The 27810-nt window shown below is 59.0% G+C and overlaps 1 protein-coding gene across 1 annotated transcript in view; it reads left to right on the forward strand.

Annotated features, from left to right (window-relative positions):
- The window catches only part of INTS3 (integrator complex subunit 3), a 50147-nt gene that overhangs the window by 21888 nt on the left and 449 nt on the right, over positions 1 to 27810 (forward strand). The window contains exons 8-27 of the mRNA XM_074164386.1: positions 1255 to 1384; positions 4655 to 4752; positions 5468 to 5659; positions 6859 to 6946; positions 7456 to 7535; positions 9770 to 9861; positions 10418 to 10524; positions 11399 to 11518; positions 12859 to 12988; positions 13874 to 13928; positions 16606 to 16709; positions 17305 to 17349; positions 17773 to 17892; positions 18050 to 18203; positions 20459 to 20527; positions 22694 to 22769; positions 24348 to 24461; positions 24559 to 24607; positions 25368 to 25535; positions 27383 to 27483. Of these exons, the coding sequence (XP_074020487.1) occupies positions 1255 to 1384; positions 4655 to 4752; positions 5468 to 5659; positions 6859 to 6946; positions 7456 to 7535; positions 9770 to 9861; positions 10418 to 10524; positions 11399 to 11518; positions 12859 to 12988; positions 13874 to 13928; positions 16606 to 16709; positions 17305 to 17349; positions 17773 to 17892; positions 18050 to 18203; positions 20459 to 20527; positions 22694 to 22769; positions 24348 to 24461; positions 24559 to 24607; positions 25368 to 25535; positions 27383 to 27483 (2092 nt within the window). The remainder of the gene's footprint in view (positions 1 to 1254; positions 1385 to 4654; positions 4753 to 5467; positions 5660 to 6858; positions 6947 to 7455; positions 7536 to 9769; positions 9862 to 10417; positions 10525 to 11398; positions 11519 to 12858; positions 12989 to 13873; positions 13929 to 16605; positions 16710 to 17304; positions 17350 to 17772; positions 17893 to 18049; positions 18204 to 20458; positions 20528 to 22693; positions 22770 to 24347; positions 24462 to 24558; positions 24608 to 25367; positions 25536 to 27382; positions 27484 to 27810) is intronic.

Raw genomic sequence — 27810 nt, forward strand, 5'->3', positions numbered from 1 at the left:
CCTCCCTTGGGGAGTGTCTTCCTGGGCTTGGGGAGAACACGATGGCCACCTCCAGGCCACTTTTTCGTCCATATCGTGCAGGGGAAGCCACCAAAGCTGGGTGTAGGCAGAAATCCTTGCGTCTGGTGTCCCAGCCCCGCGGGACGTGATGGCTCGGCAGCTCCTTGCCCTCTCTCCCCTTCCTCCTCGCTGGGCGGGAAGGTCCAAGTGTCAAGTCCGAACTTCAGAGACTGGCTGCGGTCCTGGAGAGGAAAAAAAAAAAAATAAATGGCAGATTTATGGGCCGATTGTTTGCTTTACGAGAGAAAGAACATTTTTAAATAGCCGCTGACCTTCCCGCCTGTCACCCTGCCTCGCCGAAACCTGTGAGCTTCAAAAGACAGGGCAGGCTGCCAGGGGCAGGAGCTGTAGATATTGTGCAAAAAGTGAATCATCTGGAGCCGGCGGGGAGGCTGAAGGACCGACTGTTCCTCCCTTCCCCTCCTCCTGCCCCCCAGCGCCTTCTCCCTTCCCCTCCTCCTGCCCCCCAGCGCCTTCTCCCTTCCCCTCCTCCTGCCCCCCAGCGCCTTCTCCCTTCCCCTCCTCCTGCCCTCCCAGTGCCTTCTCCCTTCCCCTCCTCCTGCCCTCCCAGAGCCTTCTCCCTTCCCCTCCTCCTGCCCCCCAGTGCCTTCTCCCCCTCCTCCTGCCCTCCCAGAGCCTTCTCCCTTCCCTTCCTGCCCCCCCAGTGCCTTCTCCCCCTCTTCTGCTCCCCCAGTGCCTTCTCCCCCACCTCCTGCCCCCCCAGTGCCTTCTCCCCCTCTTCTGCCTCCCCAGTGCCTTCTCCCCCTCTTCTGCCTCCCCAGTGCCTTCTTCCCCTCCTCCTTCCCCCCCAGTGCCTTCTTCCCCTCCTCCTTCCCCCCCAGTGCCTTCTTCCCCTCCTCCTTCCCCCCCAGTGTCTTCTCCCCCTCCTCCTTCCCCCCCAGTGCCTTCTTCCCCTCCTCCTTCCCCCCCAGTGCCTTCTTCCCCTCCTCCTTCCCCCCCAGTGTCTTCTCCCCCTCCTCCTTCCCCCCCAGTGTCTTCTCCCCCTCCTCCTTCCCCCCCAGTGTCTTCTCCCCCTCCTCCTGCCCTCCCAGTGCCTTCTCCCTTCCCCTCCTCCTGCCCTCCCAGTGTCTTCTCCCCCTTCTCCTGCCCTCCCAGTGCCTTATCCCCTTACTCCTGCTGAGAACCAGGTAAACAGTAAATGAGATTTATTTTTCCCCCCTCTCCTTTCCCCAGTTCATGGACTGCTTCATGATCGGCCGGGACCTTGTGCGGCTGCTGCAGAACGTGGCCAGGATCCCTGAGTTTGAGCAGCTCTGGAAGGACATCATCCACAACCCCCAGGTCCTCAGCGCCCAGTTCACAGGTAAAGGAGGGCCGAAGGGCTCCCCGGCTCCCTCCTGCCCTGCCTACGCGCAGGGGGGGCAACCTCTGCCAGAGCCCCGCTAGCCACAGGCAACTTCACGCACCCTGTTGGGCCCATTCCAGGGTGAATTGGAGCAAAAATCCTGCAGGGCAGCTGGTTTTTGCCCTGCACGCCCCGTCTGGCCCAGGTGTTAGAGAGAACAGGCTCTTAGAGCCCCTCTAAAGCAAAACACGGTGGGGTGTGGGTTCCAGATGCTTCCTTAGAGGAGAGAGAGCTGTAATTACACCGTGTCATCCCATCTCCATCAGTGTGGAAGCTTCCAGAGCCCCTCTCAGCACTCACAGCTCGAAGAAGATGCCTCCAAAAGCAGTTTTCTGCCGGCTACAGGGAGCTTAGGGATAGGGACAGGGCCTGGACCACTCTCCCGTGGCCAGTTCTGGCTCTTGGCAGCTTTCTTCCTTTTGTTTTGGTTTTTTTTTTTTTAACGCTGCGGAGTCCTTTTAGGCATCTGGGCTTTAAATCATCCTGAAAAACAGATAGTTCAGGTAGCTCTAGCGACGGATCACGGGAACGTGGCTGGGCCACGACGAGGGTCATTAAATTCTATTACTCGTTGTGGGCTTAACACTTCCGTAATCGTAGTTGTTGCTGGATTTAATTAAGTTGAAATGAATTTAGAGCCCAAAGATAGAAAGCTTCCGAGTCTTTCTGATGTGCTTCAAGGGGGGACAACACTTCAGACTCCCCGGAAAAGAGCCCGGTGACTCTCCGTAGCTCTAAAGCAAGAAATCCAGAAGATGCAGCCACTGAGACTTTCCAAACGGGGTTTTTATTTCTCTTGACGTGCCGGCCGCTGCGCCGTGGAGCTCCCTGCTCGGTCTGGGTCAAAACAGACACGATGGAGAGAGTGTGATATTTATAATTTTGATTGGTATAAATTATTCACTCCTCTAGAGGGCTGTCACATCGTTAGCTGTCTCCAGCAATTCTAATGAGTCTTCGGAAATGGGGCTTTCGGGTGTTCCACCCCCCCCCCCCCCAGCCCCCGGTGCCTGTTCTCCTCTCGGGGGCCGTGTTAATGGCGCTTTAAAGATCTGGGATTGTGCTGAGGGAAACTCGCAGCACGTCCTTTGATTAAATGCTCCTTAAGCTCTCTGATCTCTGGCTTCTCCGTCTCCAGAACCCACCTCCTGTCTCTGCTGAGACCTGCCCAGCTGAAGGGTTGCAGGGACCCGCTTCCCCCTCCCTGGGCTACCAGAATTAACCGGGGGGCTTGTGGAAGCAGAGGATTTTTAGCCCTACACCCGAGGAAGGCTCACGTTTTGCATTTCCAGGGCTCAGCCCTGCCTTTTCCTGCAGCCGTATCGTTCACTGGAAGCGTTTCTTAGCTCCGTCTGGACCTTCCCAGCTGAGCCCCGAGCTTTTGCGTCTGTGCTTGGACCTCAAAACATCCCTCCAGCTTCCCTCGCTTCCCACACCAGTGGGGGCAACTGGTCAGGGTTATCTCCTGCTTTTGAGGCCGCTTTTAGCCAAACCATACCTAAATTGGGGGCAACGTCAGCGCTCCTGACTCGTTCCCTTCTGACAAGGAGCGAACTCCCCTCGTGGTTTTTGCCCTTTCTCCTTTTCTCCCCTTTTTTCTTCTCTTTGACACCACAATCAGTGGCCCGTGGCGTTGCCCGACGGCTCCTAGAGGTGAGAGGACGCCTGGGTAAGCGCCCCCAGACACGAGCCTGGTTCTCCTTGATGTTTAGAGTGGGCAGAGTTCACGCATGTCCCCAAGGGCCACCCCAACGTGGGCAGTTGGCACCCTCGGGGTGGCAGGGAGAGGTGGGCTCTGTCTGGGGCTGCACCAGGAGCCTGGGTTTGTCACTCCTCCCTGTCCCCCAGCGGCCCTGGAGGGTGGGAGGGCTCTGAACAGAAGCTCTGTCTAATTTAGGTGAGATCTCAGGAAGAACTTCTTTGCTGTGAGGGTGGTGAGAGCCTGGCCCAGGTTGCCCAGAGAAGCTGTGGCTGCCCCATCCCTGGAGGGGTTCAAGGCCAGGTTGGAGGGGGCTTGGAGCAACCTGGGCTGGTGGGAGGTGTCCCTGCCCAGGGGGGGCGGAACTGGGTGATCTTTAAGGTCCTTTCCCACCCAAACCATTCCATGATTCTAGGTTGGAAGGGACCTTTCAGATCATCGAGTCCAGCCATCATCCCAGCACTGCCCAAACCCATCACCATGTCCCTCAGCACCACGTCTGCCCAGCTTTTAAATACCTTTGGGGGTGACAATTCCACCAATTCCTTGGGCAACCTCTTGCTCCTGTGAAGCCTGGAAGGTCCCCTCCCCAAAATAATTTCCCCTGCAGTGGGTCATAAGGCTAATTCTTTGCTCTCTTGCCTGTAATAATTGCCCTGGGAGGTGGCTGGTATCTCCAGCCGCTTCCAGTCCGTGTGTTCTCCATAATCTCTGATCCACATCAGTCTCACTAAGCTCCTGTGAGCAGGACCAGAGCTCAGCGTCACCGAGGAGGAGGGAAAACCACAGCAGGGGGTGACTGGGGATGCAGGATCCGTCCCTCCCTCCCTCTGACCACCCAGGTGCTTTTGTGGCTCTTTTGTGATGTGCGGCTCTTCTCATGCCCTGGAAATCCTGCAGGTCTCGTCAAGCAGCAGCAGCAAAACCTGGGTCATAAATTCCTCTCGTCTGGGAACGAGAGCAGCTTTTGCAACCTCCCCTTCTCCCTTCTCTTCACTCACACAGGGTTGCTTTTTTTTTTTTCTTATGTCTGATTTTTGTTATCACATCTGAGGACCTTTCCTCCAGGGGAGGAGTTGGACTTCGGAGCTGGCACAGCCCAGGGTGGGCACTCTTTATGCCAGCTCCCATTTTTCGGTGCCCAGGCCAAGCGGTCTGTCCAAAACCCATCATCTCTGCTGGGACCAGTGGTTTCTCAGTAACCGGGACGAGTCTAAGATCATCTTTGTGCTCCCTCGCGAGGGGGTGGGAGGTGGGGAACGTGCTCTGGTGGTCACGGCTTAGGACTTGGCATCTGGACTTTCTCATTTCTCCCCCAGATCTTGTCCCTTCCTCCAGCCTCTCCTTCCCGGCGTCCTCATGAGTGATCTCTGACCGAAGCTTGCTCCAAGATGTTTTAGAAAGCCTTTTTCCAGCCAAAATCTTCATCACTTCCCACTGCCTTGAGGGAAACGGAGCTTAACGCTCCGACCTCAGCTCCTGACAGATGCTGGTAGATCCCTGCCCAGCTCCCGTTTGTCTCTCCCCAGGTGTCCTGCAGCTCCTCCAGTCGAGGACTTCTCGCAAATTCCTGGCCTGTCGCCTCACTCCCGACATGGAAACCAAGCTGCTCTTCATGACCTCACGGGTAATTCCCTCCTGCTCGCCCCGGGGAGGGTCCAGTGCCAGCGCCGGGGAGGAGGAGGAGGAGGAGGCCACACGTCCTCCCTGCCCCATCCACGGTGCTCCGGGCCCGTTCCCACGGTGGCACCGGGCACGGGGAGGGAGGGCAGAGCTTTTACTGGTGCGAGTGTTTGTTGCTTCTGGCATCTGACGGCGACAGGAGGAGGGAGAGGCTGCCCAGTTGATGTCGACGGGCCTGAGACACGTCCCCTGGTATTTATTAAATGGCACAAAAAGGGCTTTGCAGGGGAAGCTTTGCCGCTGGCTGGCGGCTTTCCAGGGCGAGCGCTGTCTCTGCGGTGGGTTATCGGAGCAGCAGCCGTATTCCAGAGGGGCCGGGAGCCGCACAGCACCGGGGGTTAACTCTTATCTGCGTTCTCGCACGGGGCAGAGCTCAAGCTCGATTCCCCCGCCCCCGCCAGAGCTGTCTGTGCCCCACACACGTGGGGCGTGCGGTCCCCTCCGCTCTGCTGGGGACGTCACGACGCCAAAACTCCGCACAATGGCCCTTTTTGCTTCCTCGGGCTTTTCTCTGAAGATGCTGCCAGCTCCGGGGTGTCAGGGACCAGGGCGAGAAGCGGAGTTTGCCGAAAGAGGCAGCTCGGAGGATTCAGACCATGGTCCCAGCAGCCTTTTCCCAAACTTTGGAGCAAAACCCGCGTCTTTCCCCTTCCCGTCAGGTCCGGTTTGGCCAGCAGAAGCGGTACCAGGACTGGTTTCAGCGGCAATACCTGTCCACCCCGGACAGCCAGTCCCTGCGCTGCGACCTCATACGCTACATCTGTGGCGTGGTCCATCCTTCCAACGAGGTGCTCAGCTCCGACATCCTCCCGCGCTGGGCCATCATCGGGTGGCTGCTGACCACCTGCACGGTGAGACCCCCCAAAGCGAGTCACGTTAATGGCCCGCCGTCCCTTCCTTCGCAGGGCAAGGGGGTCACCTGCTGATGGCCACCTCTGCCGTGAGGACGGGCTGAGAGAGTTGGGGGGGTTTAACCTGGAGAAGAGAAGGCTCCGGGGAGACCTCGGAGCCCCTTCCAGTCCCTCAAGGGGCTCCAGGAAAGCTGCGGGGGGGACTCTTGATGAGGAGTGGAGCGATGGGATGAGGGGAAGGGTTTTATGCTGAAAAAGGAGAGATTTAGGTTAGATATTGGGAAGAAGTTCTTTGCTGTGAGGGTGGTGAGAGCCTGGCCCAGGTTGCCCAGAGAAGCTGTGGCTGCCCCATCCCTGGAGGGGTTCAAGGCCAGGTTGGAGGGGGCTTGGAGCAACCTGGTCTGGTGGGAGGTGTCCCTGCCCATGGAACTAGATGATCTTTGAGTTCCCTTCCCACCCAAACCATTCCAGAGGCTGGGATGAGGTGTTTGCTGGCTGGGCTGAAGGAGGGAGTTGCGGAGCAGCCATTAGGACGTCGGCCTTTACGTGCTCTGGATTTTAGTCCTGGCTCTGCTGCACGTTGGGTCCTTTGGGATCTGCTTTCCCCTCCATAAATCTCACCTTCTCACGTTTGGCTTGTCAAACCTGATTTACGATTTATGTTTATGGCCCGTCTGCAAGGCGTGGGGCCCCCCCTGTCCCCGTGGGGCACAAGAGATGCTTCGTTACAGCCTCGTTGGCTTCCACTCTCCCTGCCTGGGCTGTTGTCCCTTGTCCCACCCAGAGGCTGCGGAGGAAACTGTTGCTGTGCCCATAAACACGTAATAAATAACACCAAAGGACGTGCGGGGCCCAATTAGACACGATTCAGGTTTGTAGCCACGTGGCTTGTGTCTCCCATTCCTGGGATCACCTTGGGTGCCCCTTTGGGTGCCGGCCTGGTGGGATCCCCTTCCAAAGCAGGTAGATTTGGTCAAGAATTTGTCCCTCTCTCTCTGAAAACTCACTCTTGTGCAGCAGCAGCAGGTACCCGGGGGGGTTTTGCCGGCTCTGCCCCATCCTCTCGGTGGGAAGAGCATGGCTCCCCCCTTCCTCGCAGCAGCAGAGCCCGGAATGTGGGGTGTGAGAGGGGACGGAGGCTCAGCACTGTATTTATCAGCCAATTTATTGTTTGTTTGGTTTTTTTTTTCCTTCTCTAGTCCAACGTTGCTGCCTCGAATGCCAAACTGGCCCTATTTTACGACTGGCTCTTCTTCAACCCGGAGAAGGACAGCATCATGAACATAGGTATGTCACAGGGGGGGCTCTCTCTGAAGGGGAAGGGGTTAACACCTTCCAGAGTAGAGGAAAAGGGGGATCTGGTGGGGAAAAGCCCAACAGATTATCTCCAAAAAGCTTCAGTTCCTTCCCCTGCCCTGAACTCCTGGGATTTGCTGGCTTTGGGGAGAGCTGCTTTGATGGAGCCGCTTTTAATTGTGGGTTTCATATCCGTGGCAGCAGCAAAGAGTCTTGAGGTCCTGGGCTGGTCCCAGAGCATCCATCCCTGTCCCCAGGGAGGGACTGGTACAACTGGGAGCATTACTGGGAGCTCCTGCCTGCAGGAAAGTTGGTTCTGGCCATCGTTTGAAGCCTTAAGTGTTATTTAGGAGCAGGATGAGGGCAAATAGTGTGTTCAAGCCAAAAGAAGGGGGTTCCCTCTATGCCCCAGGGGCAAAAGGTTGGGTCTGCAGGGAAAAAAGTGGGGGCACGGGGGGTGTGGGCATCTCTGGGGCTCTCAGCACTCTCTCTCCTTCCAGAGCCTGCCATTCTGGTGATGCATCACTCCATGAAGCCTCACCCTGCCATCACCGCCACGTTGCTGGATTTCATGTGCCGGGTGAGCCCCCCCTCCCTCTCCGGGGAATTTGTGGCCTTGACAAATGAGTTTCTTGACGGGGGTTGAGTTGTGAGGGCTGTGAAAGCCACCTCGGGGGGCCCCGCCGTCCCTCTGCCACCAGTGGGACCCAGAAGACTCCTCAGGAGGGTCAAAGGAGGACGGTGGGGATGGAAACAGCCGCGTTTTCATCTGCTGACACCAGCCAGGTCCAAAGAGAGCTGGTCACTGTGTCAGCCCTGGGGGCTTGTTTTAGCCCTGGGGGGGGTGTTTTAGCCTCAAAGGTTTGTTTTAGCGCCGGGGGGGTTCTCCGTGGTGCGGGGGAATGGAAATTCTCCATCCAGGAGATGCTCCCTTAAGGATTCCAGCCTGGTCCTTCAGCTGGGCTCTCCTCTGAGCGCTCCCCACGGTGTGGGTCCATGTTTTTCCTCCTCTCCCAGGAAAAGCCGGGAGCAGCCCAAGCGGCGAATTCTCGCTGAGGGCAGGAATTGTAACGTGTGCTCAGGGAACACAGATCTCTTCGCTCCCCAGAGAGTTTCAGGGCAAACACCCTCTGCCTCTCCGTCCCACAGGAAAGGAATTTCGTGAATGCCTAGAGCCAGGGATGTTGGAGCAGCAAAATAGCGTCATCTCGCTGCCCCTTCTTCAAAACCAAAAAAAAAAAGAACGCCAAAAAAGCTGTTCCCCCTTCTTTTATGTTGTTTTTTGTTTGTTTTTTTTCCCCTCGTTCCTCAGTGCATCCTGTGGTCTGTTCTGCCCCGAGCCCCTTGATTGCGAAATAGCCTCGGTATCCGCTGGCAGCCCTTTTAACCCCCCCCCCCTCACCTATGCTAAATTAAGGAGGGATTTTCCCCTTCGCTGCTCAGCCAAGAGCAGGATCAGGCACAACCCCCTGCGGACGCTCAGCCAAATTATTCACCTCTTAAAACCAGCCACGGGAGGCTTTGGCCGGTCCTTGAGGTCTCTTGCTAAATCCAGGGCCCATGTGTCATTCCTTAATGGGAATGCCGGCGGTTGGAAGGCACGGGAGACTTCCCAACTCCGCACATAAATCCTGAAATGGGAGGGTTAGTAGGAAAAAAGCTTCTGAATTGTTCCCTTTAGCACCTAATGAGATGTTTGGCCCGGCCTCGTTCCCTGGGGGCAAACGGAATCTCTGCTGCAGCTGGGAATAAGTGGGACCCATCATCTCCACTTCAAAGGACAGTCCTCCCTGGGCAGGGATCGGAGCTGCTTCTGCCCCTCCATCCTTAGGAACGTGGTGCCAAGAGTTGGGAACGTGGTGCCAAGAGTGACTGGTTCCAGTAACTTCGTCCCAGGGAGGGCTGATGGTGTTTTCTTGGAAGTGGGGTCTTTCCGTGGCAGGAGAAAAGCGACTTGCATCATTCTCCTCCCTCACGCCCGGCTCTGTGTCCTCCCGTCCCCGGGCTGCCCCGCTCCAAGCGCCTGGTTCCTGGCAGAGGAATTAGGTGGAAGGTTCCCGGGATGACCCAGATTTCAGGGAGGAGTCCTCTTCCTCCCTCCAGAAGCAGAGGATTGCGTGTGGACAGAGCTGAAGGCTTTTAGGGTGCCCTTCTCGTATTCCCCCCGCTCCTGCAGCGCTTGAGCATGGTCCTCACAAGCCCCAGGGCTTCTCACGGCTCCCGAGGTGGCATCTGCATGTTTTTCTCATCCCCGGGAGATGCACTGGCTCGTTCTCCAGGGTGGAGAACCCAAAGGCATGGACCAGCCCCCCCCATCAGAATTCCAGTCCCTAAAGTGGCTCCAGGAAAGCTGGGGAGGGAGCAGGGAGGGGAGCGATGGGACGAGGGGGAAGGGTTTTAAGCTGAAAGAGGGGAGATTGAGATGAGACGTGGGGAAGAACTTCTTTGCTGTGAGGGTGGTGAGAGCCTGGCCCAGGTTGCCCAGAGAAGCTGTGGCTGCCCCATCCCTGGAGGGGTTCAAGGCCAGGTTGGAGGGGGCTTGGAGCAACCTGGGCTAGCGGGAGGTGTCTTGGGGTGGGACTGGGTGGTCTTCAAGGTCCCTTCCCACCCGAACCATTCCATGATTCTCTGGTCTAGGAGAGCTCTCCTGCTTCCCCTCTTGGTCAAGAGCATCTGGGATGTGGTGGTGCTGGAGTCAAGGGTGACCCAAGGAGCTGCTCGATGATGGCCGTAGCTGGTCCTGGCTGACACAGACCCGATGGTTGGCAGCAGAAGGCTTCATGGCACTAACTATGGTCCTTCTCCCGTTTTCAGATCATTCCCAACTTCTACCCCCCGCTGGAGGCTCATGTCCGACAAGGTGTCTTCAACTCTCTCACCCACATTGTGGAGAAGCGAGTCCTTGCGTAAGACAGCCCTGAATTTTACTACATTTATACAGTTATACAGCTGCTGGGCAGCAGTTCTCCTGGGTCTCCCCAGCCTGGTCAAAGCAACTTTCAGGCTCTGCAAGAGCTTCAGAGAACGTTTGTATTGTGTATGAACCATGGAAGAAGCCATAGTTGTGTCTTCATGGTGCTGGGGCTTCTCCTGAGAGCTGTTCCTTGAAGGAAGGAAAGTAAAAAAAAAAGGTTAAGAAACCTATAGCCACTCCAGATGGTTAGAAATGTCCCCAAGCCCTTCCTGGTCCCTGAGCTGGACGGAGCAGCCTCTCTCATGGTGCTCCATTAGTCATGTTCTCCTCCCAGGAGGTAAAACTCCTTCTCCCCTTCCCACGTCTGGTGACAAAGTAGGGGAACCCCAGGAGCTGCAGGGAGGAAGGTGGCACCTCGTAGCTCGTGGTCCGTAAAGCCCTGATGTGAGGGAGGGGATCCCCTCGCGTGTCCACAAGGTGAAGCGATGCAGCAGGACACCACATCCCGGCTTTTTCTCATCCCTTTCCCTTCCTACCCCCCGACACAGACATCTGGCCCCTCTCTTCGACAACCCCAAGCTGGACAAAGAGCTCCGCGCCATGTTGAGGGAGAAATTCCCGGAGTTCTGCAGTTCGCCCTCGCCCCCCATCGAAGGTAGGGAGCAGGGCGGGCGGCAGAGGGAGGCTGTGGGAGGTGCTTTCCCGGCTTTTCCCAGCTTTCCTGCAGGAATAGCAGCCCTTGGGAGGGTCAGATCCGGACTCTGGGGAGAGGAAGGCTCTGGGTGCTCCGATTTATGGGTGGTTGTGGGTCTCCCTTCATCTCAGCTCTTCTCTGGGCTAAAGATGCCCATTAGTTCTCTCCTTGCTCCATAGAGGCTACTTAGCCTTTCTTCTCTGGAAGCTAATTGATTAACATAATTAGGTTAAACAAAGAGCAAGCATCTCTGACCTGTATTTAACAGGAGAAGCTCTGCTGCTTGGTCAGACCTGCCCAAGGACTGGAAGCCCATCTGCTTTTCCTCTGGCATCAGCTGCTCCGGCTGAAGGGACCCACCCAACCCTCAAACCCCGCTCTTTCCCGGGCTCCTCGTGGGGCTGGAGAAGCTTTTTCTCTGCTCGGGGACTCGGGTTCTGCTCTTGGCCTGGGCGAGGGGTGAAGCATGAAGCTTCTTTAGGTGGAGAATGACCCACGCTTGGCATCGGGTGGGGATGGTTGAATGGAGTCACTGGGAATGCTTGTCCCCAGCTTGAGTTTTCCAGGGTCCATCACTTGCCCAGAGTCTTTTTTTTCCCTTTTCGAAGCACTTTGTCCCTTTTCGAAGCACTTTGTCCCTTTTCGAAGCACTTTGTCCCTTTTCAAAGCACTTTGTCCCTTTTCAAAGCACTTTGTCCCTTTTCAAAGCACTTTGTTCTCCTTATCGGAGCCCGTTTATGGGTAGAGGGGACTCGTAGGAGGTGGGTCTTGCCACCCGAGGAGCCACCGTTGACCTCCCTTTCCGCTCTCGCCCCCTTTGCCTCCCTTCTCGCAGTCAAAATTGAGGAACCCGTTTCCATGGAGATGGACAATCACATGTCAGAAAAGGATGACAGTTGCTACGACAACGCCGAGGCCGCGTTCAGCGACGACGAAGACGACTTGAACAGCAAAGGTGAGGAGAGCAGCCAGTTGGGCGCCGATGCTCTCAAGCACTTCTGCGTCGCCACGACCTGAAGAGCCGCCGTTTTGGCCCCCACAGTGTCTCGGGGGGCACCTTCCCTTCCCGATGGAGGACCCCCACACAACCAGCTGTAAGCACAGCCCCCTCGAAGCCCCTTTTCCATGAGCAGTAGGAATTTCGGCCCTCGTGGCAGACCCCTTTCTTGAGATCCAGGTTTCCTCCTGCAGGAGAAGGTGGTGGGACTGGTGCTCTGCCGCTTCCCAGTCCCTGGCAGCCAAACTGGGCAGATCTGATCCAAATCCGTGCCCAAAGGGAAGGGCTGTTGGGCTTCACGTCCTTGCCTGGTTATTCCCTAGAGCTTAGACCCTTCAGACATAGCGTTTTCTTCACCCCACGTGTCCTCAGGAGTTCCCAGCATTGGGAATACGTGTGGCAGACACTGTGCCCGATGGTTGGTTTGGGAACAGAGTGTCTCTCTTCTCAGGTGGCCGCTAATGAAGTTCAGGCCTCTAATTGCTCAGCCACACGGTTCTCATTACGCTCTCGAAGACGTGGGGCTGACAATGCCAGGGTCCCTTCTGCTCCCTCTCTAGAGCTTGGAGGCATCTCAAGATGTTCCTGGCCTTGATGGCTGGACTCTTTGGGGTTTCCTGCCATGCTGGAGGGGCTACCTCTGTGCTGGGGACCAGGATGGGGGACAGGATGTGACACTGTGCTGTAGCACTGTCTTCAGTCGTCCCATTGAGCCCTGCCAGCTCCTTGGAGCCACCACGAGGGACACAGGCTTCAAAGCCATGTGCAGAGAGGACTTTTTGAAGGGGATCAGCCATCTTGTCCCATCCCTTGGGTGCAGCTTCTTTGCGAGCGCTTCTGCCTTGGCCCTGGCGCTTCTGGATTCGGCTGCCATTCATTTTTGTGGTCTTGGAATGAGCCTGGGGGATGAGGGTGTGGAAAAGCCGTTGGGGTATCTCAGTCCTAGAGTCCTAAACACGAGCCTTACATGGAGAGAGACACACGAGGTGGCTCCATTTGAGCGTGTTGAAGGATCAGGCAGAGCATCGGGTTTGGAAACCAAACTGAAGGTGAACCATGATCGTGGGGACACCCCCTGCATTTGGATCCCATCCCGCCTTCCCGCTCCCTGTCACCTGGACCCATCTCTAAAGGGTGAAGCCTCTAAAGGCTGGACCCGCACGCTGGGGACATGTTGGGTGTCCTGGGGTGGCCACTGTCCCCACAGCCCCACACAAAGACAGACTTTGCCTCCGGTACTTCTTAGACGTTGCTGGTTGGGAAAACAGAGGGTTCCACTGTTGCTTTCTGCGTTGCAGGGAAGAAGAGGGAGTTCAGGTTTCATCCCATCAAGGAAACCATCGTGGAGGAGCCTGTTGATATCACGCCGTTCCTCGACCAGCTGGACGAGTCCCTGAAGGACAAAGTCCTGCAGCTGCAGAAGGGAAGGTTGGTGTCGTTTTGCTCGTGGTACGTTCGGCGTCGATCTCTCCAGGGCAGCGACACGCGAGACCTTTTAGTCCTCTTGTGCAAAGCCCTTCTCGCAGAGCCCGTCTCCTGTGGCTTGTCCCCCTTTAACGTGGTTTCTGCAGGAAATCTCCGGGTGGATTTGAAAACTTTTGGGTTAAGACCCTTGTAATTTGTCCTCGGAGGCGTCTCAGGCCGGGACACGGCAGCGATTTGCTGGGGGTTACGGCGTTTCCCTGAACGGAGAAGGCAAAAGGCTCCGAGTTTCCTCCCTCTCCGCTGTTGGATTGTCAAGGAGGGGGTGGGGGTTGTGGCTGCCCGGGGGGGTGTCAGGACATCTCTGCACAGCCCCCTTTTCCCCCCCCCCCAAAACACAGCTATACCTGTGTCCGCCTGTTCCCTGGACTCCCCCACCTCCCTCCTTGATTTTTCAGGGACCTTGGAATTAACTTCATCTAAAGAAGGTTTAAAAAAAGCTCTCGCTTTGCAGACCTTGGCGTAGTGGACTGATTTAACGTAATTTATGTCTTGATGGCTCTAAGTGCATTTAATCTTGGGCTTTTTAGGCATTTAATTTTGTTTGTCTCACTGCAGACGACCTCGGGGCACCCGTGAAAGTGGGCGCTGCGGCAGCGCAGCCTGTTTTTTTCCCAGCTTTTGGGGTTCTGCAACCTGTATTTCTGAGCCGTGCCTTCCTCTAAGCCTGGCACCAGCTCAAAGCAGAGCCCCCCCGCCCCCCCAGTTTACTCTCAGGTCCTGGGGGGGGGCTCCCGAGCAGAGCCAGCTCGGCACAAAGCCCCCCTTGTCCCTGCTCTGGGTCTATCTTCCTATGTAACTTGGATTTCCTCTTGTTTTTTTGTGCTCCAGCGATACGGAAGCTCAGTGTGAGGTCATGCAGGAAATCGTGGATCAAGTGCTGGAGGTAACGGGGCCGGGACCCGGGGAGCAGCGCTGCCGCCCGGCTGTAAAACCGGAGCGGGGTGGGCTGGGCAGGAGGCAGATCCATCCGGGATTAAACACAGCCCCAGACTTCTGCTGGAAGGGTCTGGAAGCTCCGTCCGTGCTCTGTTTTGTAGAATCATAGAATGGTCCAGGTTGGAAGGGACCTTCTAGATCATCCAGTCCAACCATCAACCCAGCACTGCCCAAACCACCACTGACCCGTGTCCCTCAGCACCACATCTACCCGGCTTTTAAATCCCTCCAGGGATGGTGACTCCACCACTGCCCTGGGCAGCCTCTTCCAAGGCTTCACAACCCTTTCCGTGAAGAAATTTTTCCCCAAATCCATCCTAAACCTCCCCTGGCACAACTTGAGGCTGTTTCCTCTTGTCCCATCGCCTGTTCCTTGGGAGAAGAGAGTTGTAAAGAGTGAGAAGGTCTCCCCTCAGCCTCCTTTTCTCCAGGCTGAACACCCCCAGCTCCCTCAGCTGCTCCTCACAAGTTCTCCAGACCCTTCTCCTTGGTCTCCAGACCCCTCACCAGCTCCGTTGCCCTTCTCTGGACCCGCTCCAGCCCCTCAATGGCTTTTTTTTATAGCGAGGGGCCCAAAACTGGACCCAGCCCTCGAGGTGGGGCCTCACCAGTGCCCAGTCCAGGGGGTTCCAGTCCAGGTCCATCACTGCCCCAGTTCTGCTGGCCGCACTCTTCCCGACACAGGCCGTGCTGGTGACCTTCATGGCCGCCTGGGCACACCGCTGGCTCGTGTTCAGCCCTAAACATCCCCAGTAGTTGCTGTCAGATGGGATACTGGGCGAGACACGCTCCCATTTTGACCCCGCACAGCTGCTGTAGGGTCTGCAGAGCTTCTGGGGGCTTCTGCACATCTGGGATGCTCCCGAGCTTTGGGGTTTGTGCTCGGGGGGGGCTGCAGCCAGCCCTGCCCAGCAGAAGAGGCCCAGGTAAAAGGCCCAGGTGGCCTCTTACAATACTGCCACAGGCTTGGTGGACAAGGGCAGAGCAACAGACGTCATCTACCTGGACTTATGCAAAGCGTTTGACGCTGTCCCGCACAACATCCTGCTCTCAAAATTGGAAAGTCATGGGTTGGATGGATGGACCGCTGGGTGGATCAGGAACTGGCTGGATGGCCACACTCAAAGGGTTGTTGGTCAATGGTTCAATGTCCAATTGGTGGCCAGTGATGAGTGGAGTTCCTCAGGGGTCGGTACTGGGACCAGCGCTGTTCGACATCTTTGTCGGTGACATGGACGGTGGGACAGAGTGCACCCTCAGCAAGTTTGCCGATGACACCAAGCTCGGTGGCGCGGTCGACACGCTGGAGGGAAGGGATGCCATCCAGAGGGACATGGACAGGCTGGAGAGGTGGGCTCGCGCAAACCGCATGAAGTTCAACCAGGCCAAGCGCAGGGTCCTGCACCTGGGACGTGGCAATCCCAGGCACGAATCCAGGTTGGGCGGAGAATGGACTGGAGAGCAGCCCTGAGGAGAAGGACTTGGGGGTGTTGGTGGGTGAGAAGCTCAACATGAGCCGGCAACGTGCGCTGGCAGCCCAGAAAGCCAACCCCATCCTGGGCTCCATCAAGAGAAGCGTGGCCAGCAGGGCGAGGGAGGGGATTCTCCCCCTCTACTCTGCGCTCGTGAGACCCCACCTGGAACACTGTGTCCAGCTTTGGAGTCCTCAACACAGGAAGGACGTGGACCTGTTGGAACGGGGCCAGAGGAGGGCCATGAAGATGATCAGAGGGATGGAGCACCTCCCCTATGGAGACAGGCTGAGAGAGCTGGGGTTGTTCAGCCTGGAGAAGAGAAGGCTCCGGGGAGACCTCACAGCAGCCTTCCAATATCTGAAGGGAGCTACAGGAGAGCCGGAGAGGGACTCTTTGTCAGGAGATGGAGTGACAGGACAGGGGGTAACGGTTTTAAATTGGAAGAGGGGAGATTTAGATTAGATATTAGGAGGAAATTCTTTCCTGTGAGGGTGGTGAGACACTGGCCCAGGTTGCCCAGGGAAGCTGTGGATGCCCCATCCCTGGAAGTGTTCAGGGCCAGGCTGGATGGGGCTTGGAGCAACCTGCTCTAGTGGAGGTGTCCCTGCCCAGGGCAGGGGGGTTGGAACTCGATGGTCTTTAAGGTCCCTTCCGACTCTAACCATTCTATGATTCTAAGAGCTGCGGATGTTTTCCAGGAGCCGAGTGTTGACGGGAAACCACAGCCCCTGCCTCTAATCAGTTCCCTTTGGAGTCAAGTGGCCTTTTAGCATACGAGAGCCGCTTCTCCTCTCTCCGGGGACGCGGGGAAAGGGCTCGTGGGGCTGTAAATCCTCGTTTCCAAGTGCTTTGGGTCCCCGATAGCCCTTTGCAGGGGGAGGGCTGAGCTCAGTGAATTGCTGGATAAGTGGACCGCAGCGATTGTGAAGTGTTTGAGAGCCGGACATCAATTAAGGGCTTGTCTCGTTGATGACCGGCTCTTGGAGCTGCAGGAAATTTAGCAGGAAAATGGGTCCTGAGCAGCTCGGGGTCCGTTCCCCGCAGCAGTGACTCTGTTCTGTCCCTTCCAGTCACACCTGGATGAGCTGGGCAGGAAGGGTCTGAGCTTGTGTTTTCTCCTCTCATTCCTTCCTTTTCTCTCTCTACCAGGAGGACTTTGACTCGGAGCAGTTGTCAGTGCTCGCGTCCTGCCTCCAGGAGCTATTTAAGGCTCATTTCCGTGGTGAGGTTTTGCCAGAAGAAATCACAGAGGAGTAAGGAGCTATTTTTTTTATGGGGTTTTTTTTTGGGGGGCGTCTCATCCTTTCACACTGGGACTTGGGCTTTTCCCAGTAAAATATTCAGCGCTTTCGGCAGGCTGTGCTGAAGCCAGCAGCTTCCCCTGGGAAGCAACCCAGGGTTCACAAGCGGTCAACGCGGAGCCGGTCCTATCCAGGGCTCGAAGGAGACCGTCTTCCTCCTCCCCACAAGCGTGGGGAGAACCTGCAGCCGCAGGTCCTTGTGTTAGGGCTCAGGTTAGGGGACGTTCTGGTGGCTTTTGGTGTCTGACCAGGACACATCGCGTCCTGAGTATTCCATCCATCCCCGCAGAAACCAGCCCTGAAAATTCTTCCTCCAGGATTTTGTTGGAACAGGGAATGGAGTGAGAGCTGCTGGGTTCTGTCAGCGGGGGCGGTTCCTGTCTCCTCATTAGCCAGGGCTGACCCTTGGTGGCCCGAGGACCACAGCGAGCAAGATCCAGGGCTTTTTCCCCCCCCCCCGCCCCGTCGCTGGGGAAACAGAGGGAAGGAAAGAGAAAATGGGCAGGAACAGAAAGACGGAGCTCTGACCGCTGCGTTTGTCCCGCAGGTCTCTGGAGGAGTCGGTGGGGAAACCTCTCTACCTAATATTTAGGTATGTCTGCTCTGAAATGTCTTAAATTATCTAATTAGGGCTTTCTTGTTCACTCCTTGGGTGAACCCTGTGGGTCTAATTCCACCCCCCACCAAGGGCTGATCCCAGAATCGGAAGAGTTTATTGCTTCGTTCCGGCTGTGTTGCCATTTGTTTAGTCGAAAGACTTTAAAATAGAGGAAAATCACAGCTCGTTTGGTCATTTATGGAGGTCTGGGGTCCCTGGGCCACCAAAGTTTGCTTGGGCCCGAGCCCTTCGTTGCTGCAGGTCCCGCAGGGGTGGGAGAGGTGGCCCCTGTGGCCAGGACCTCATGGTGCTGGGAGCTGGGTTTCCATGCGAGATGCCGGTCCTCCTCGTTAGCGGAGGAGCTCGTGCGTGTTATCCCTCCTAAAATGTCTGCCTCCCCATCCTGTGCTCCCCAAGGAACCTCTGCCAGATGCAGGAGGACAACAGCGGATTCTCGCTGCTGCTGGACCTCCTGTCGGAGCTCTACCAGAAGCAACCCAAGATCGGTTACCACCTCCTCTACTATTTAAAAGCCAGGTAGGGCTGGGGGGGGGCTGCGGGGAAGCGTCCGAGCTTCATCTTGGCTCCTGCTGCCTCCGAGAGACAGCTCGGTGTTGTTCCACCACCCCCAGCCCTCGCTGGGGGACATGGGGCTGGTCCTCTCCTCTCTCACCTGAGCTCTTCCTCCTTCCAGCAAAGCCGCGGCCGGGAAGATGAACCTCTACGAGTCCTTCGCCCAGGCCACGCAGCTGGGGGACCTGCACACGTGTCTGATGATGGACATGAAGGCCTGCCAAGAAGACGACGTGCGGCTGCTCTGCTACCTCACCCCCTCCATTTACACCGAGGTAAGGGCCCTGCCAGGCAGCGGGAACCCCAGTTTGGGGACACAGGGCATCCCCTGGGGCTGAACTGGTTTGGATCTGAGCCTCGGGGCAATCCCCAGCACAAATCCAGGCTGGGTGGAGAATGGATGGAGAGCATCCCCAGCAGCGTGGCCAGCAGGGCGAGGGGGGGGGATTCTGCCCCTCTGCTCCGCTCTGGGGAGATCCCCGTCACCCCCAGTGCTGCCTCCGGCTCTGGGGCCACCAACAGCAGGACACGGAGCTGTTGGAGCAGGGCCAGAGGAGGCCCCGGAGATGCTGGGAGGGCTGGAGCCCCTCTGCTGGGAGGGGGGGCTGAGAGAGTTGGGGGGGTTCAGCCTGGAGAAGAGAAGGCTCCGGGGAGACCTTGGAGCCCCTTCCAGTCCCTCAAGGGGCTCAAGGAAAGCTGGAAGGGGGGGGGACTCTTGATGAGGGAGGGGAGCGATGGGATGAGGGGGAAGGGTTTGTGGTTGGACTTGATGATCTCAAAGGTCTCTTCCAACCAAGAAGATTCTGTGATTCTGTGGTTTGACACTGGAAGAGATTGAGCTGAGCTGTGGGGCAGAAGTTCTTTATTTTGAGGGTGGTGAGAGCCTGGCCCAGGTTGCCCAGAGAAGCTGTGGCTGCCCCATCCCTGGAGGGGTTCAAGGCCAAGGTTGGAGGGGGCTTGGAGCAACCTGGGCTGGTGGGAGGTGTCCCATTAGACCAGAGGTGGTCCCCGTGGAGATGGATCCTCAACTCCAGTCCTGCTGATGGCCCCGCTAAAGCCTGATGGGCTCCGTGGATGGAGAGGTACCAACCTCGCTGCCCTGGATGCACCTCAGGCACGTCCTTGGCTCCCAGCACAGCTTTATCTGTGCTCTCTGGTTAAACTGGTTTTGCTCTCTGCTGCTGCTTTTCTGGAGAGCAGCGGGTGAAGGCTCCGAGCGGACGTGTCTAAGCCTGGGGGAAGCAGCGCTGAGAACGAATTCTTGGGTTTAATGAAAGGTTTTATTACTTTCAGCGCTCGGTGCTGAGGTGGAGCCAGCTGGACTTAACTGGGAGCACGTTTGGAGCCGGGGAGCCAGACGTCTGCACCAGTTGGGTCACAGATTGGTCCCAGTTCATGCAGTTTGCCTGAATCTTGGACTCTGGGATGCCGTCGAGCTCCCTCGCAGCCCAGCGCTGGCTCCAGCCTTTTATTTGAAATATTTACAGGGTGGAAGGTGCTTCCAAGGAGCATCCAGAGCTCGCTGGGGGTTGGAGAGGAGGGAAGGGTGACATGGCGTGCTCCGAATAGACAGAGGGGTCACGGTTCTGCCTGTACTTTCCTCAAATTCCCTGGGAGGGATGAGCTGGCCCCACTCCTCCCTCCTTTCTGGCTGGTTCAGCGGGAACATCTGCTGGGCGTTGGGGCCGTCCAGCCCCGTTCCTCCCGAGAAGCTTCTCGGGGGCTTCTGTGGGAAAAGGGGCACAGGGAGAACCTGGGGAGGGGGGCAAAAAACCCACACCGTGCCCCACAGCAGCACGGGGTGTGCTCCAGGGCGGGAGGGGTGAGAGGGGGAGTTCCAGCAGCTGGATTTAACACTCTGCCCCCAAAAAGAGGGAAGGGGGGGTGTGTGTGTCAGACTGTTACTGCCCCCGTGGGCGTCGTGACCAGCTGGAATCAGGCAGAATGTCCCCGAGAGCGGCGCGTCGGGACAGAGCCATCCAAACTCTGCAGCCACCACTCGCCGCAGCCAATTTTCCTGACCTTTTGGCCCCGGGTGTTGATTTATTTTTTTTATTTTTTTTTTTTCCCCTATTATTTATTTATTTCCTTGCAGCGCTCGTCCAGCCAAAAATCTAGCAAGGAATAGGGGGGAAGGGGGAGAAAATGGGGGAATTTTAACGGCTTGGGTCTGGCTCCGCCGGCTCCGGATGGTTGGTGGCAGCCGCATCTCAGGGATGTGCTGGACACATCGGGGAGCGAATCTGAGGGCAGGAAACAACCTCTCAACCCTCCGGCGTCTTCTTGGCTCCTTTTCCCACTCAACCGCTTGCCCACATTCCGTTTAGGGAACCGGTGCTGGTTCTGGTCCAGCCCTGGGTGAAGCCACCGGGACAGGCAGGACGATGCCGCAAGGAGGAAGCTGTGTGTGTGGAACCTGTGCCTGTGTCAGAGCCTGAACCGAGGAGGAGTTTTGCTCCTGGAACCAGGAGCTTTTCACCGCCCTCCCGTCCTTTTCCGAGCCCTCACCTTTGCTTTTCTACCCTTCCAGTTCCCGGACGAGACCCTCCGGAGCGGCGAGCTGCTCAACATGATTGTAGCCGTCATAGATTCCTTCCAGGTGAGGAGGGGACGGGGCGGTTGGGGTGGGAGGCAGCAAATTCCTAAAGCTGGCAGCACTTTATATCCCCATTCCCGGGAGGTTTAAACCTGAAATGCTCCATCCACGAGGGACGCAGGGCAGCGCTTGGGCTTCCTTAGCCCTCCTTGCCCCCACTCTTGAGTGAGGCTTTGGGAAGAGGAGCCCTAAAACCTCTGGGTATCTCTTTCCCTTGTGGCGTGGGGTGTCAGGAGGCTGAATCCACGCTGCTTCTCTCAAGGGACCTCCCGGGCCACCGAGTCGCAGCGGGGACCCGGGAGGGACGTGCCTGGGTTTGTTCTGATCCCTCTGGGACTCGGTAAAAAGCACCGCCGCGGCCGGCGATCGATAATAATCATTTATTGATAATAAGGCCTTTGGGCAGGGAGGCTCTCGGGGCAGTGTCACGATGGGCAGTGTCACCACGAGCCATGTCACCACGAGCCGTGTCACGACGGGCACTATCACCACGAGCCGTGTCACGATGGGCCGTGTCACGATGGGCCGTGTCACGATGGGCCATGTCACGATGGGCCGTGTCACGACGGGCCATGTCACGACGGGCCGTGTCATGACGGGCAGTGTCACCACAAGCCGTGTCACCACAAGCCGTGTCACGACGGGCCGTGTCACGACGAGCCGTGTCACCACGGGCAGTGTCACCAGGGCCACGTGTGCTGGAGAGGAGGTGCGGGGCCGAGATCACCCCCAGCTTCTTCCCCTCCCGGTGGGAGACGGGGCTCGGTGGGCTAACGAGCGGAAAGCCGGGCTCTCGTTAGAAGCCTCCTGGAAGGAACCTTTCCCCGTGGTCACGCTTAAGTTGCCATGAGCAACCCAAAAATAGCCAGGGCGGGGAGGTGGGCACCGGGAAGAATGCTGTGGCTGCGTGTTTCTGCCGGCTGGGCTGGGCTGGAGCGTGATCTGCTGATAACCCTTTAAACTCGCCCTATTTATACACCATTCCTGACCAGTTGAGCTTTTTTTTTTTTTCTTTTTTTTTTTTAATTATTATTTTATTTGATTTTTATTTTATTTTTCCCAGCTGCGCGGGGGCCAGGAACGCCTTCGCCAGCAAGTTTTGCTTGGCAGCCTGGGAGCAGCCCGAGTTGGGGACAGGAAAGGTTGGAGTCACGATGCCCTGACCCCCCTCCAACCCCCCACCCCCCCCCCCAAAAAAAAAAAAGCTCAGCCCCGCTCTTACTCCTCTAAAATGCAAAGGCTTTGTATTTTTTTTCCCCAGCAGAGGCCCGTAGCGTTTCCTCTCCCCTCCCTCCTCCGATTCCTTCGTTCCTTCCTGTTATTCTTCAGCTGTTTTCCCCCGCGATGCTCTGGCTGTTTCGGCCCCACGTGGGGTCTGAGCCGAGCCGTGGGGCAGAGATGGGGCAGCTCAGCCTGCCCTTGGGCTCCCCGTGGCTCCGGCTGCACCCAAAGGGTGAGGAGGAGGTGGATGAGACCCAAAATGTGCTCTGTCAGCACAGGAACGGGGAAACAGGGTGGTCCCCAGCTCCCTGGGGGTCCCGGCCCCCCTCTCTCCGCTCCCACCTTTCCCAGGGATGAAGGGGATGAGTCAGTGGAGGAATCTTTCCGCGTCTGGGTAGTGTCAGCTCCCGTCCTGCAGACCAGGAACGGTCCAGGCCCCCCCAGCAGAGAGGTCTGGGTTTGTCGGAGCTTTCCCAGTCGGCTACCGAGCCCTCCCCGCTGCCAGCCTCCGGGTGGCCTTTGTGCATCCGTCGAAAAGAGCCTGGATCTGAGAGCTCCTGGAGCAGAAGGAGCAGGTCCCCAGTGCTGAGCTGCTCCGTGTGGGCCCACTCAGCTCTCCCAAACTGGGAGACACCATCCCACCGGCCCCTGTAGGGAGCTGCTCTCCATCCTGCCTGACGCCTGCTCCCCAGCCTGGGCGCTGATGTGTGAAACCAATAACCTCTCGTTTCTTCTTCGCCTTTTCCCAGTCCATCCCAGCAGCTGCCTCTCCGTGGAGCGGCTTCACCACCCCGGGGGGGTTCTCGGGGGACTCCCCGCTGGATCCGTGCTCTTGATGTTGGCAGAGCAGCACTTTCCCTGCTTGTTCTCCGGTGGTCCCCGGTGTCAGAGGGCTTCTGCAGAGCCCGGGCATCCCACTAAACCCCGTTTTCTCTGCCCCCCCCCCAGTTGCAGGAACTGGTGTGTCACGTCATGATGGGCAACCTCGTCATGTTTCGGAAAGATTCCGTGCTGAACATCCTGAGTGAGTAGCGCTCCCGCAGGCATCTGGAGGAGGGCGGAGGAGAAAGCAGAGAGGTTCCCGAGTGTCCCCAAACCTTCCTGCCCTTTGGGCCCCCCTTTTCCAAATCCCTGGAAAGGGAGAAGGTGGAACCTTCTCCAGAGCTTTGCCCATTCTGATGGGGAGGGCTATAGCCCACGGCCACGGAAGAAGAGCCTCGGAGACACCGGCTGCTCCCGCAGCATCCCAGAGGCTCTGGGGGTGGCCGTGGTGTGCCGAGGTCTGGATTTCCTCCTGGAATTCTTGCCGCGGCTTAAAGGATCGCTGCCCTAAACCGGCTCCTTAGGTTGAGCTGGGTGTGATCCGAGCTGGCTGCTCTAATGGGTTTTACTGGGCGGGTTGTACGATGGTTTGGGAACCCCCGGCTCTCCGCAGTGCCAGGGGAAAGTGTGATAATCCGGGGCTCCGCACGTTCTCAGCCTGCCCAGGTCGAGGCCGGGGAGGGGGGGAATAAACCAGAAAGAGGAAAGTCCCGTTCTCCCCCCAAAATCTCCCCCGGCTCCGCAGCCTCTCCAGGGGGTCCCAGCTGCGGCGCCTCCGGGGATGGGAACTTGTCCCGGTGGCTGTGCAGCAGCCGACACGCTGTCACCTCCGCTCCCAGTAAGGGCAACTGGGAGGCGATGGCAAAAAGGCGGTCAGAAAGGTTGGAACTGGGATTTCCCTTTGTTTTCTCTGGACTGTGACACCCCCAGGAGCAAAAAGGACCCCGCTGCTGTTTAGTCTGGCCCTTGGAGCACCCCCAATTAACAGAATAAACCCCTCAGATGAACCCCCAGCCCTTTGCCGGGACCACGGTCCCCTTTGGCCGCTGCGGAGGAACCGGCTGGTGGCCATGGTCCTTCCTCGCCTTTCCCCCCAACGTCACCAGTGGGTCACCCGGTTCCCCTCGTGGCTTTTTAACTGGACTTTGGCTGGCATCTATGCAAGCCACTGACCGTCGGGCTGGGGAGAAGCCCTCTGTGGCTCGTGCCTAGGGGTCAGAGCTGGCCAGGGCAACCCCTGGGTCCGGGGTGGCTTCGGGCAGAGCCGACGCGGGGAGCTCAGTGCCCGGGGGCCAGCGAACACCCCCCGGGGAGACGCCCCGTGGCCCTGCTCCAGCTGCCGAGATCCAGCTTTGGTGTTACACAAGCAGCGCTCTAAGCCCGTTAATTAGCGAGCCTCATTAATTCTCTTCCTCTGAGCCCCCGAGCAGCTGCTCTAGTGACTTTGCAGCTCTGTCACCCGCCTCTCAGCTGGCAGAGCCCACCCTGGTGCCACCCGCCGGGTCCTGGAGCCCCTTCCCCGGCCTCGGCACGTGTGGGGCTGCCTGGGCAGGTGGCCTGGAACCCCAAAACGCAGCAGGATTTTGGGGTGCTGTGCCCTTCTCCGGGCTGGAGGGGTGGGTGTAACGCCGGGCAGGAGCCACACGGTCCCCGGGGGGCTGCTGGATCTCACCGAGGGGCCCGTGGCCGAGGTGTCTGCGGTGGCTCTGGGATGTCCCTGCCCTTCCTTTGGGGCGCCCCAAAACTCCCCCCAAACCATCCTGTGCTTCCCCCCCCCTAGTTCAAAGCCTGGACTGGGAGACCTTCGAGCAATACTGCACGTGGCAGCTCTTCCTGGCGCACAGCATTCCCCTGGAGACCATCATCCCCATCCTCCAGCACCTCAAATACAAAGGTGGGCTGTCCCCTCCCCTGTCCCCGAGGCCATGGTGGCCACGAGCCACCATGGTGGGGGGCCCCCACCATGCTGAGGGTGTCCTTTTCCTTCGCAGAGCACCCCGAGGCGTTGTCCTGCCTCCTGCTGCAGCTGAGGCGAGAGAAGTAAGTGCCACCGGGCACGGTGACCCTCTGCAGAGGGTCCTGGGGACACGGGCTTGTGGGGCTTCCCCCTGCCATGCTGGTGGCCTTCTCGAGCCCCCTCCAGTGTGGTGGGGACGAGGGGATGCCACCCGCACACCCCCTCTTCCCCCCCCTCCCCCTTTTTTGGGCCGCTTAAGGAGCGAGACGTGGGGAGAAAAACCCCTCTCGCCGGTGCTCCCCAGTTGGCGAGCGGTGTCCTGGAGCCCCTGGGGACAGAGTGGGGGTGACACGTGTGACAAAACCCCAGCCGTAGGTGCGCGTGAGGCCGGTTAATCTCATCTCCGGCTCTCCATCGCGTTAGTGGTGACGGGGGGGCCGGGAGCCCGCGGTGCCTTTCCCACAGCGGGGGGGGGGAACGGGACTGGCACCGCTGGGCCATGCTGGGGGGGGACCTTGGTGGCAACTGGTCCCCAGGAGGGTCACTTGCCAGCCATTGTGGGTGAGCAGTGGGGGGGGGGGGGCTGAACGCTGCCCGTCATCCCCTGAACCTGGGGGGCTGACGCTGCCCGAGGGTGTGGGGGTCCCAGGGGGTGTTGGGGGACGTTCGGTCCCATCCGAGCCCCGCCTGGGGTCCCTGTGCCAGGTCCCTCGTGTCACAGCAGCTCCATGTTGGGGTCTGGAGCCTCCGGTGGGTGGCGGGGGGCAGGGGACGGACATCCCAGTTGACCGCTCTGCCTTTCCCCCTCCTGTCCCCTTCCCCGTGGCCCCCCCTCCCTCCCAGGCCCAGCGAGGAGATGGTGAAGATGGTGCTGAGCCGGCCCTGCCACCCCGACGACCAGTTCACCACCAGCATCCTGCGGCACTGGTGCATCAAACACGACGACCTCCTGGCCGAGCACATCAAGTCGCTGCTCATCAAGAACAACAGCCTGCCCCGGAAACGCCAAAGGTGGGGGCGAGGCGGCAGGGCTGGGGGGGGGTCCAGGGGTCCACCACGGCGTCACCCGTGGCCAACCGGGGGCCATCAGGAACCGGTGATGCTCTGCCTTGTCCCGTCCCCCCCCCAACCCTGTGCCGTGTCGGCGCAGCACGGGACGTGCCTGTGGTGACACCGTCGTGTCCTCGAGGCTGGGACGGTGACGGTGCCCACCCAGGCGCTGGCAGAGCACACACACACCCCCCCACACACACACCTCCCCCCCCCCAAACCGGTGTCCCCCCAGCTTGGGGAGGGGACGATTCTGATCTCACCCCTGGTGACATGCAGCCGCCAGTGGGACCCTTGTCACCCTGAGGCCACCACCCCGAGCGTGCTCGTGTGAGCGGTGCCGAGCCTTGGTGCTCCCCCCTCTCCACCGCCACCCCCCTCCCCGGGCACAGCTGGATGTTTCCAGAGCAAATAGTCTTCCAGATGTGGTTGCCTTCCAGATGTTGGGACGCTGTTGCCCCCGGGGTGGATGGGGTCGGGGTCCATGGCTGCGGTGGGGGGGCTGAAGGACACAGCTGGGGGTTAAATCCCAGCTCCCCGGGGCGAAATTCCACCTCTCCCCCCCCTCCCACCCCACCTTCGGAAAAAAGGGATGGGGGGGGGGGTTGTGGGGCTGGAGGAGGCGGCTGGAAAGGGAAGCAGGGTGAGATGTGCCACCTCCTGGCTGTGGTGGCACATGGGACACCTCACCCCGACCCCCGAGACGTCCCTCGGTGGGGAGGCAGGAGCTTTTCCTGCTCCTCGGGTGATCTCCCAACCTTTTTTATCCAGCTTCCAAAAGACCCACGTCAGGCCGTCCGTGCCTTGGGGCCACCTCTGCCCTGGGCAGAGCTGTCACCTGCCGGGGACGAGGGACACCGGGTCCCACTTGTGCCCTGTCACCGGCGCTGTGACCGGGGGGGGGGTCTGGGTTTAGGGGGGGAGTGGTGGTGGTGGTGGTGGGGGTCCTCTGCGTCCCCTTCCCGGCCGGGGGCTGCTTTGCTGGAGGAGGAGGGACATCTAGTGTCCTGGGAGAGCAGAGCAGCACCGCGCTGCCACCGCCGCCGGGGCTGGCGTGTCCCCAAGGATACCCCCCCCCACCACCACCACCACCAAAAAGGACCCCCAACCCAGGGGAGCCGTCACCGCCACGACAGGGAGCCGGGTGGGACAACCCCTTGCCGGGAGGTTTGGTGTCACCGGGATGTCACACCGTGAGAGTGGCCGGTGCCACCGGTGTCTCGGCCACCTCCGTGTCCGTCCCGTCCCCCCCGCCCCCTCACCTCCCACCCCTGCTCTCTCTCCGTTGGGGAAATCTGCGCCTTCGTCTGTTCCTCCGCGTTAATTAACGGCCTTTCACGGACGGAACAACGCAGCTATTTTCCGCTGCGGGTCCCGTTCCGGGATCCGAGTCGTTATCCGGGGCTAATCCCCGCTAATTAACGGGGCTCCCAGCTGAGGCCCCGGGTGCAGGCACCGGCCACCGTCCCGGGGACGGAGGCCACCAACACCCCGAGCAGGATTTACCCCCTTAATCCCGCCCTGGACCAGCCCCGGGGAACCCCACACGTGCTGGACCCCCCAAAAACCCCCCAAACCCCCCCCACCCCAAACTGGATCCTCTGCTGCTCCCCCCCCCCCCCCCCCCCCAGCTCCAGGGTTATCTGTGCCCCACACCTTCTTGGGGGACCTGGGGGGCGGGGGGGTGTGTTGCTGTAGGGCTGTGGCACTCTCTCCCCCCACAAATGGGGGGGTTCTGTCTTTGGGGGTGGGTGCTAATGGGGGTGCTCCTCTATCTGTCCGTGTCGTGTGTCCCCCCCCCCCCCCAGCCTGCGCAGCTCCAGCAGCAAACTGGCCCAGCTCACCCTGGAGCAGATCCTGGAGCACCTGGACAACCTCCGCCTCAACCTCACCAACACCAAACAGAACTGTAGGTACCGCCGGACAACCGGGAAAAGGGGGGCCCGGCTCCATCCCCGGTGGGCAACCGGGAAGTGGGGGGGGGCGGCCATGGCCATCGCGGGGGCGGGGAGGCGGGGGTGGGAGAGGGTGGTGGGGGGGGGGGTGGCACCCACGGGAACTGGGATGCTCTGGGATACTGGGAACCCCTTGCAAAGGTGTTGGGGTCCAATCTCCTGGATGGTTTGGGGGGGTTCTCCTGCTTGGGGGGGGTGTTTCCCCCTACTTGGGGGGGGGGGTCCCCTTCCTGGGGGGGGTGTTTCCTCTGCCTGGGGGGGGTGTTTCCTCTGCTTGGGGG

This window comes from Numenius arquata, chromosome 27, assembly GCF_964106895.1.
Source record: "Numenius arquata chromosome 27, bNumArq3.hap1.1, whole genome shotgun sequence".
Classification (NCBI taxonomy): domain Eukaryota; kingdom Metazoa; phylum Chordata; class Aves; order Charadriiformes; family Scolopacidae; genus Numenius; species Numenius arquata.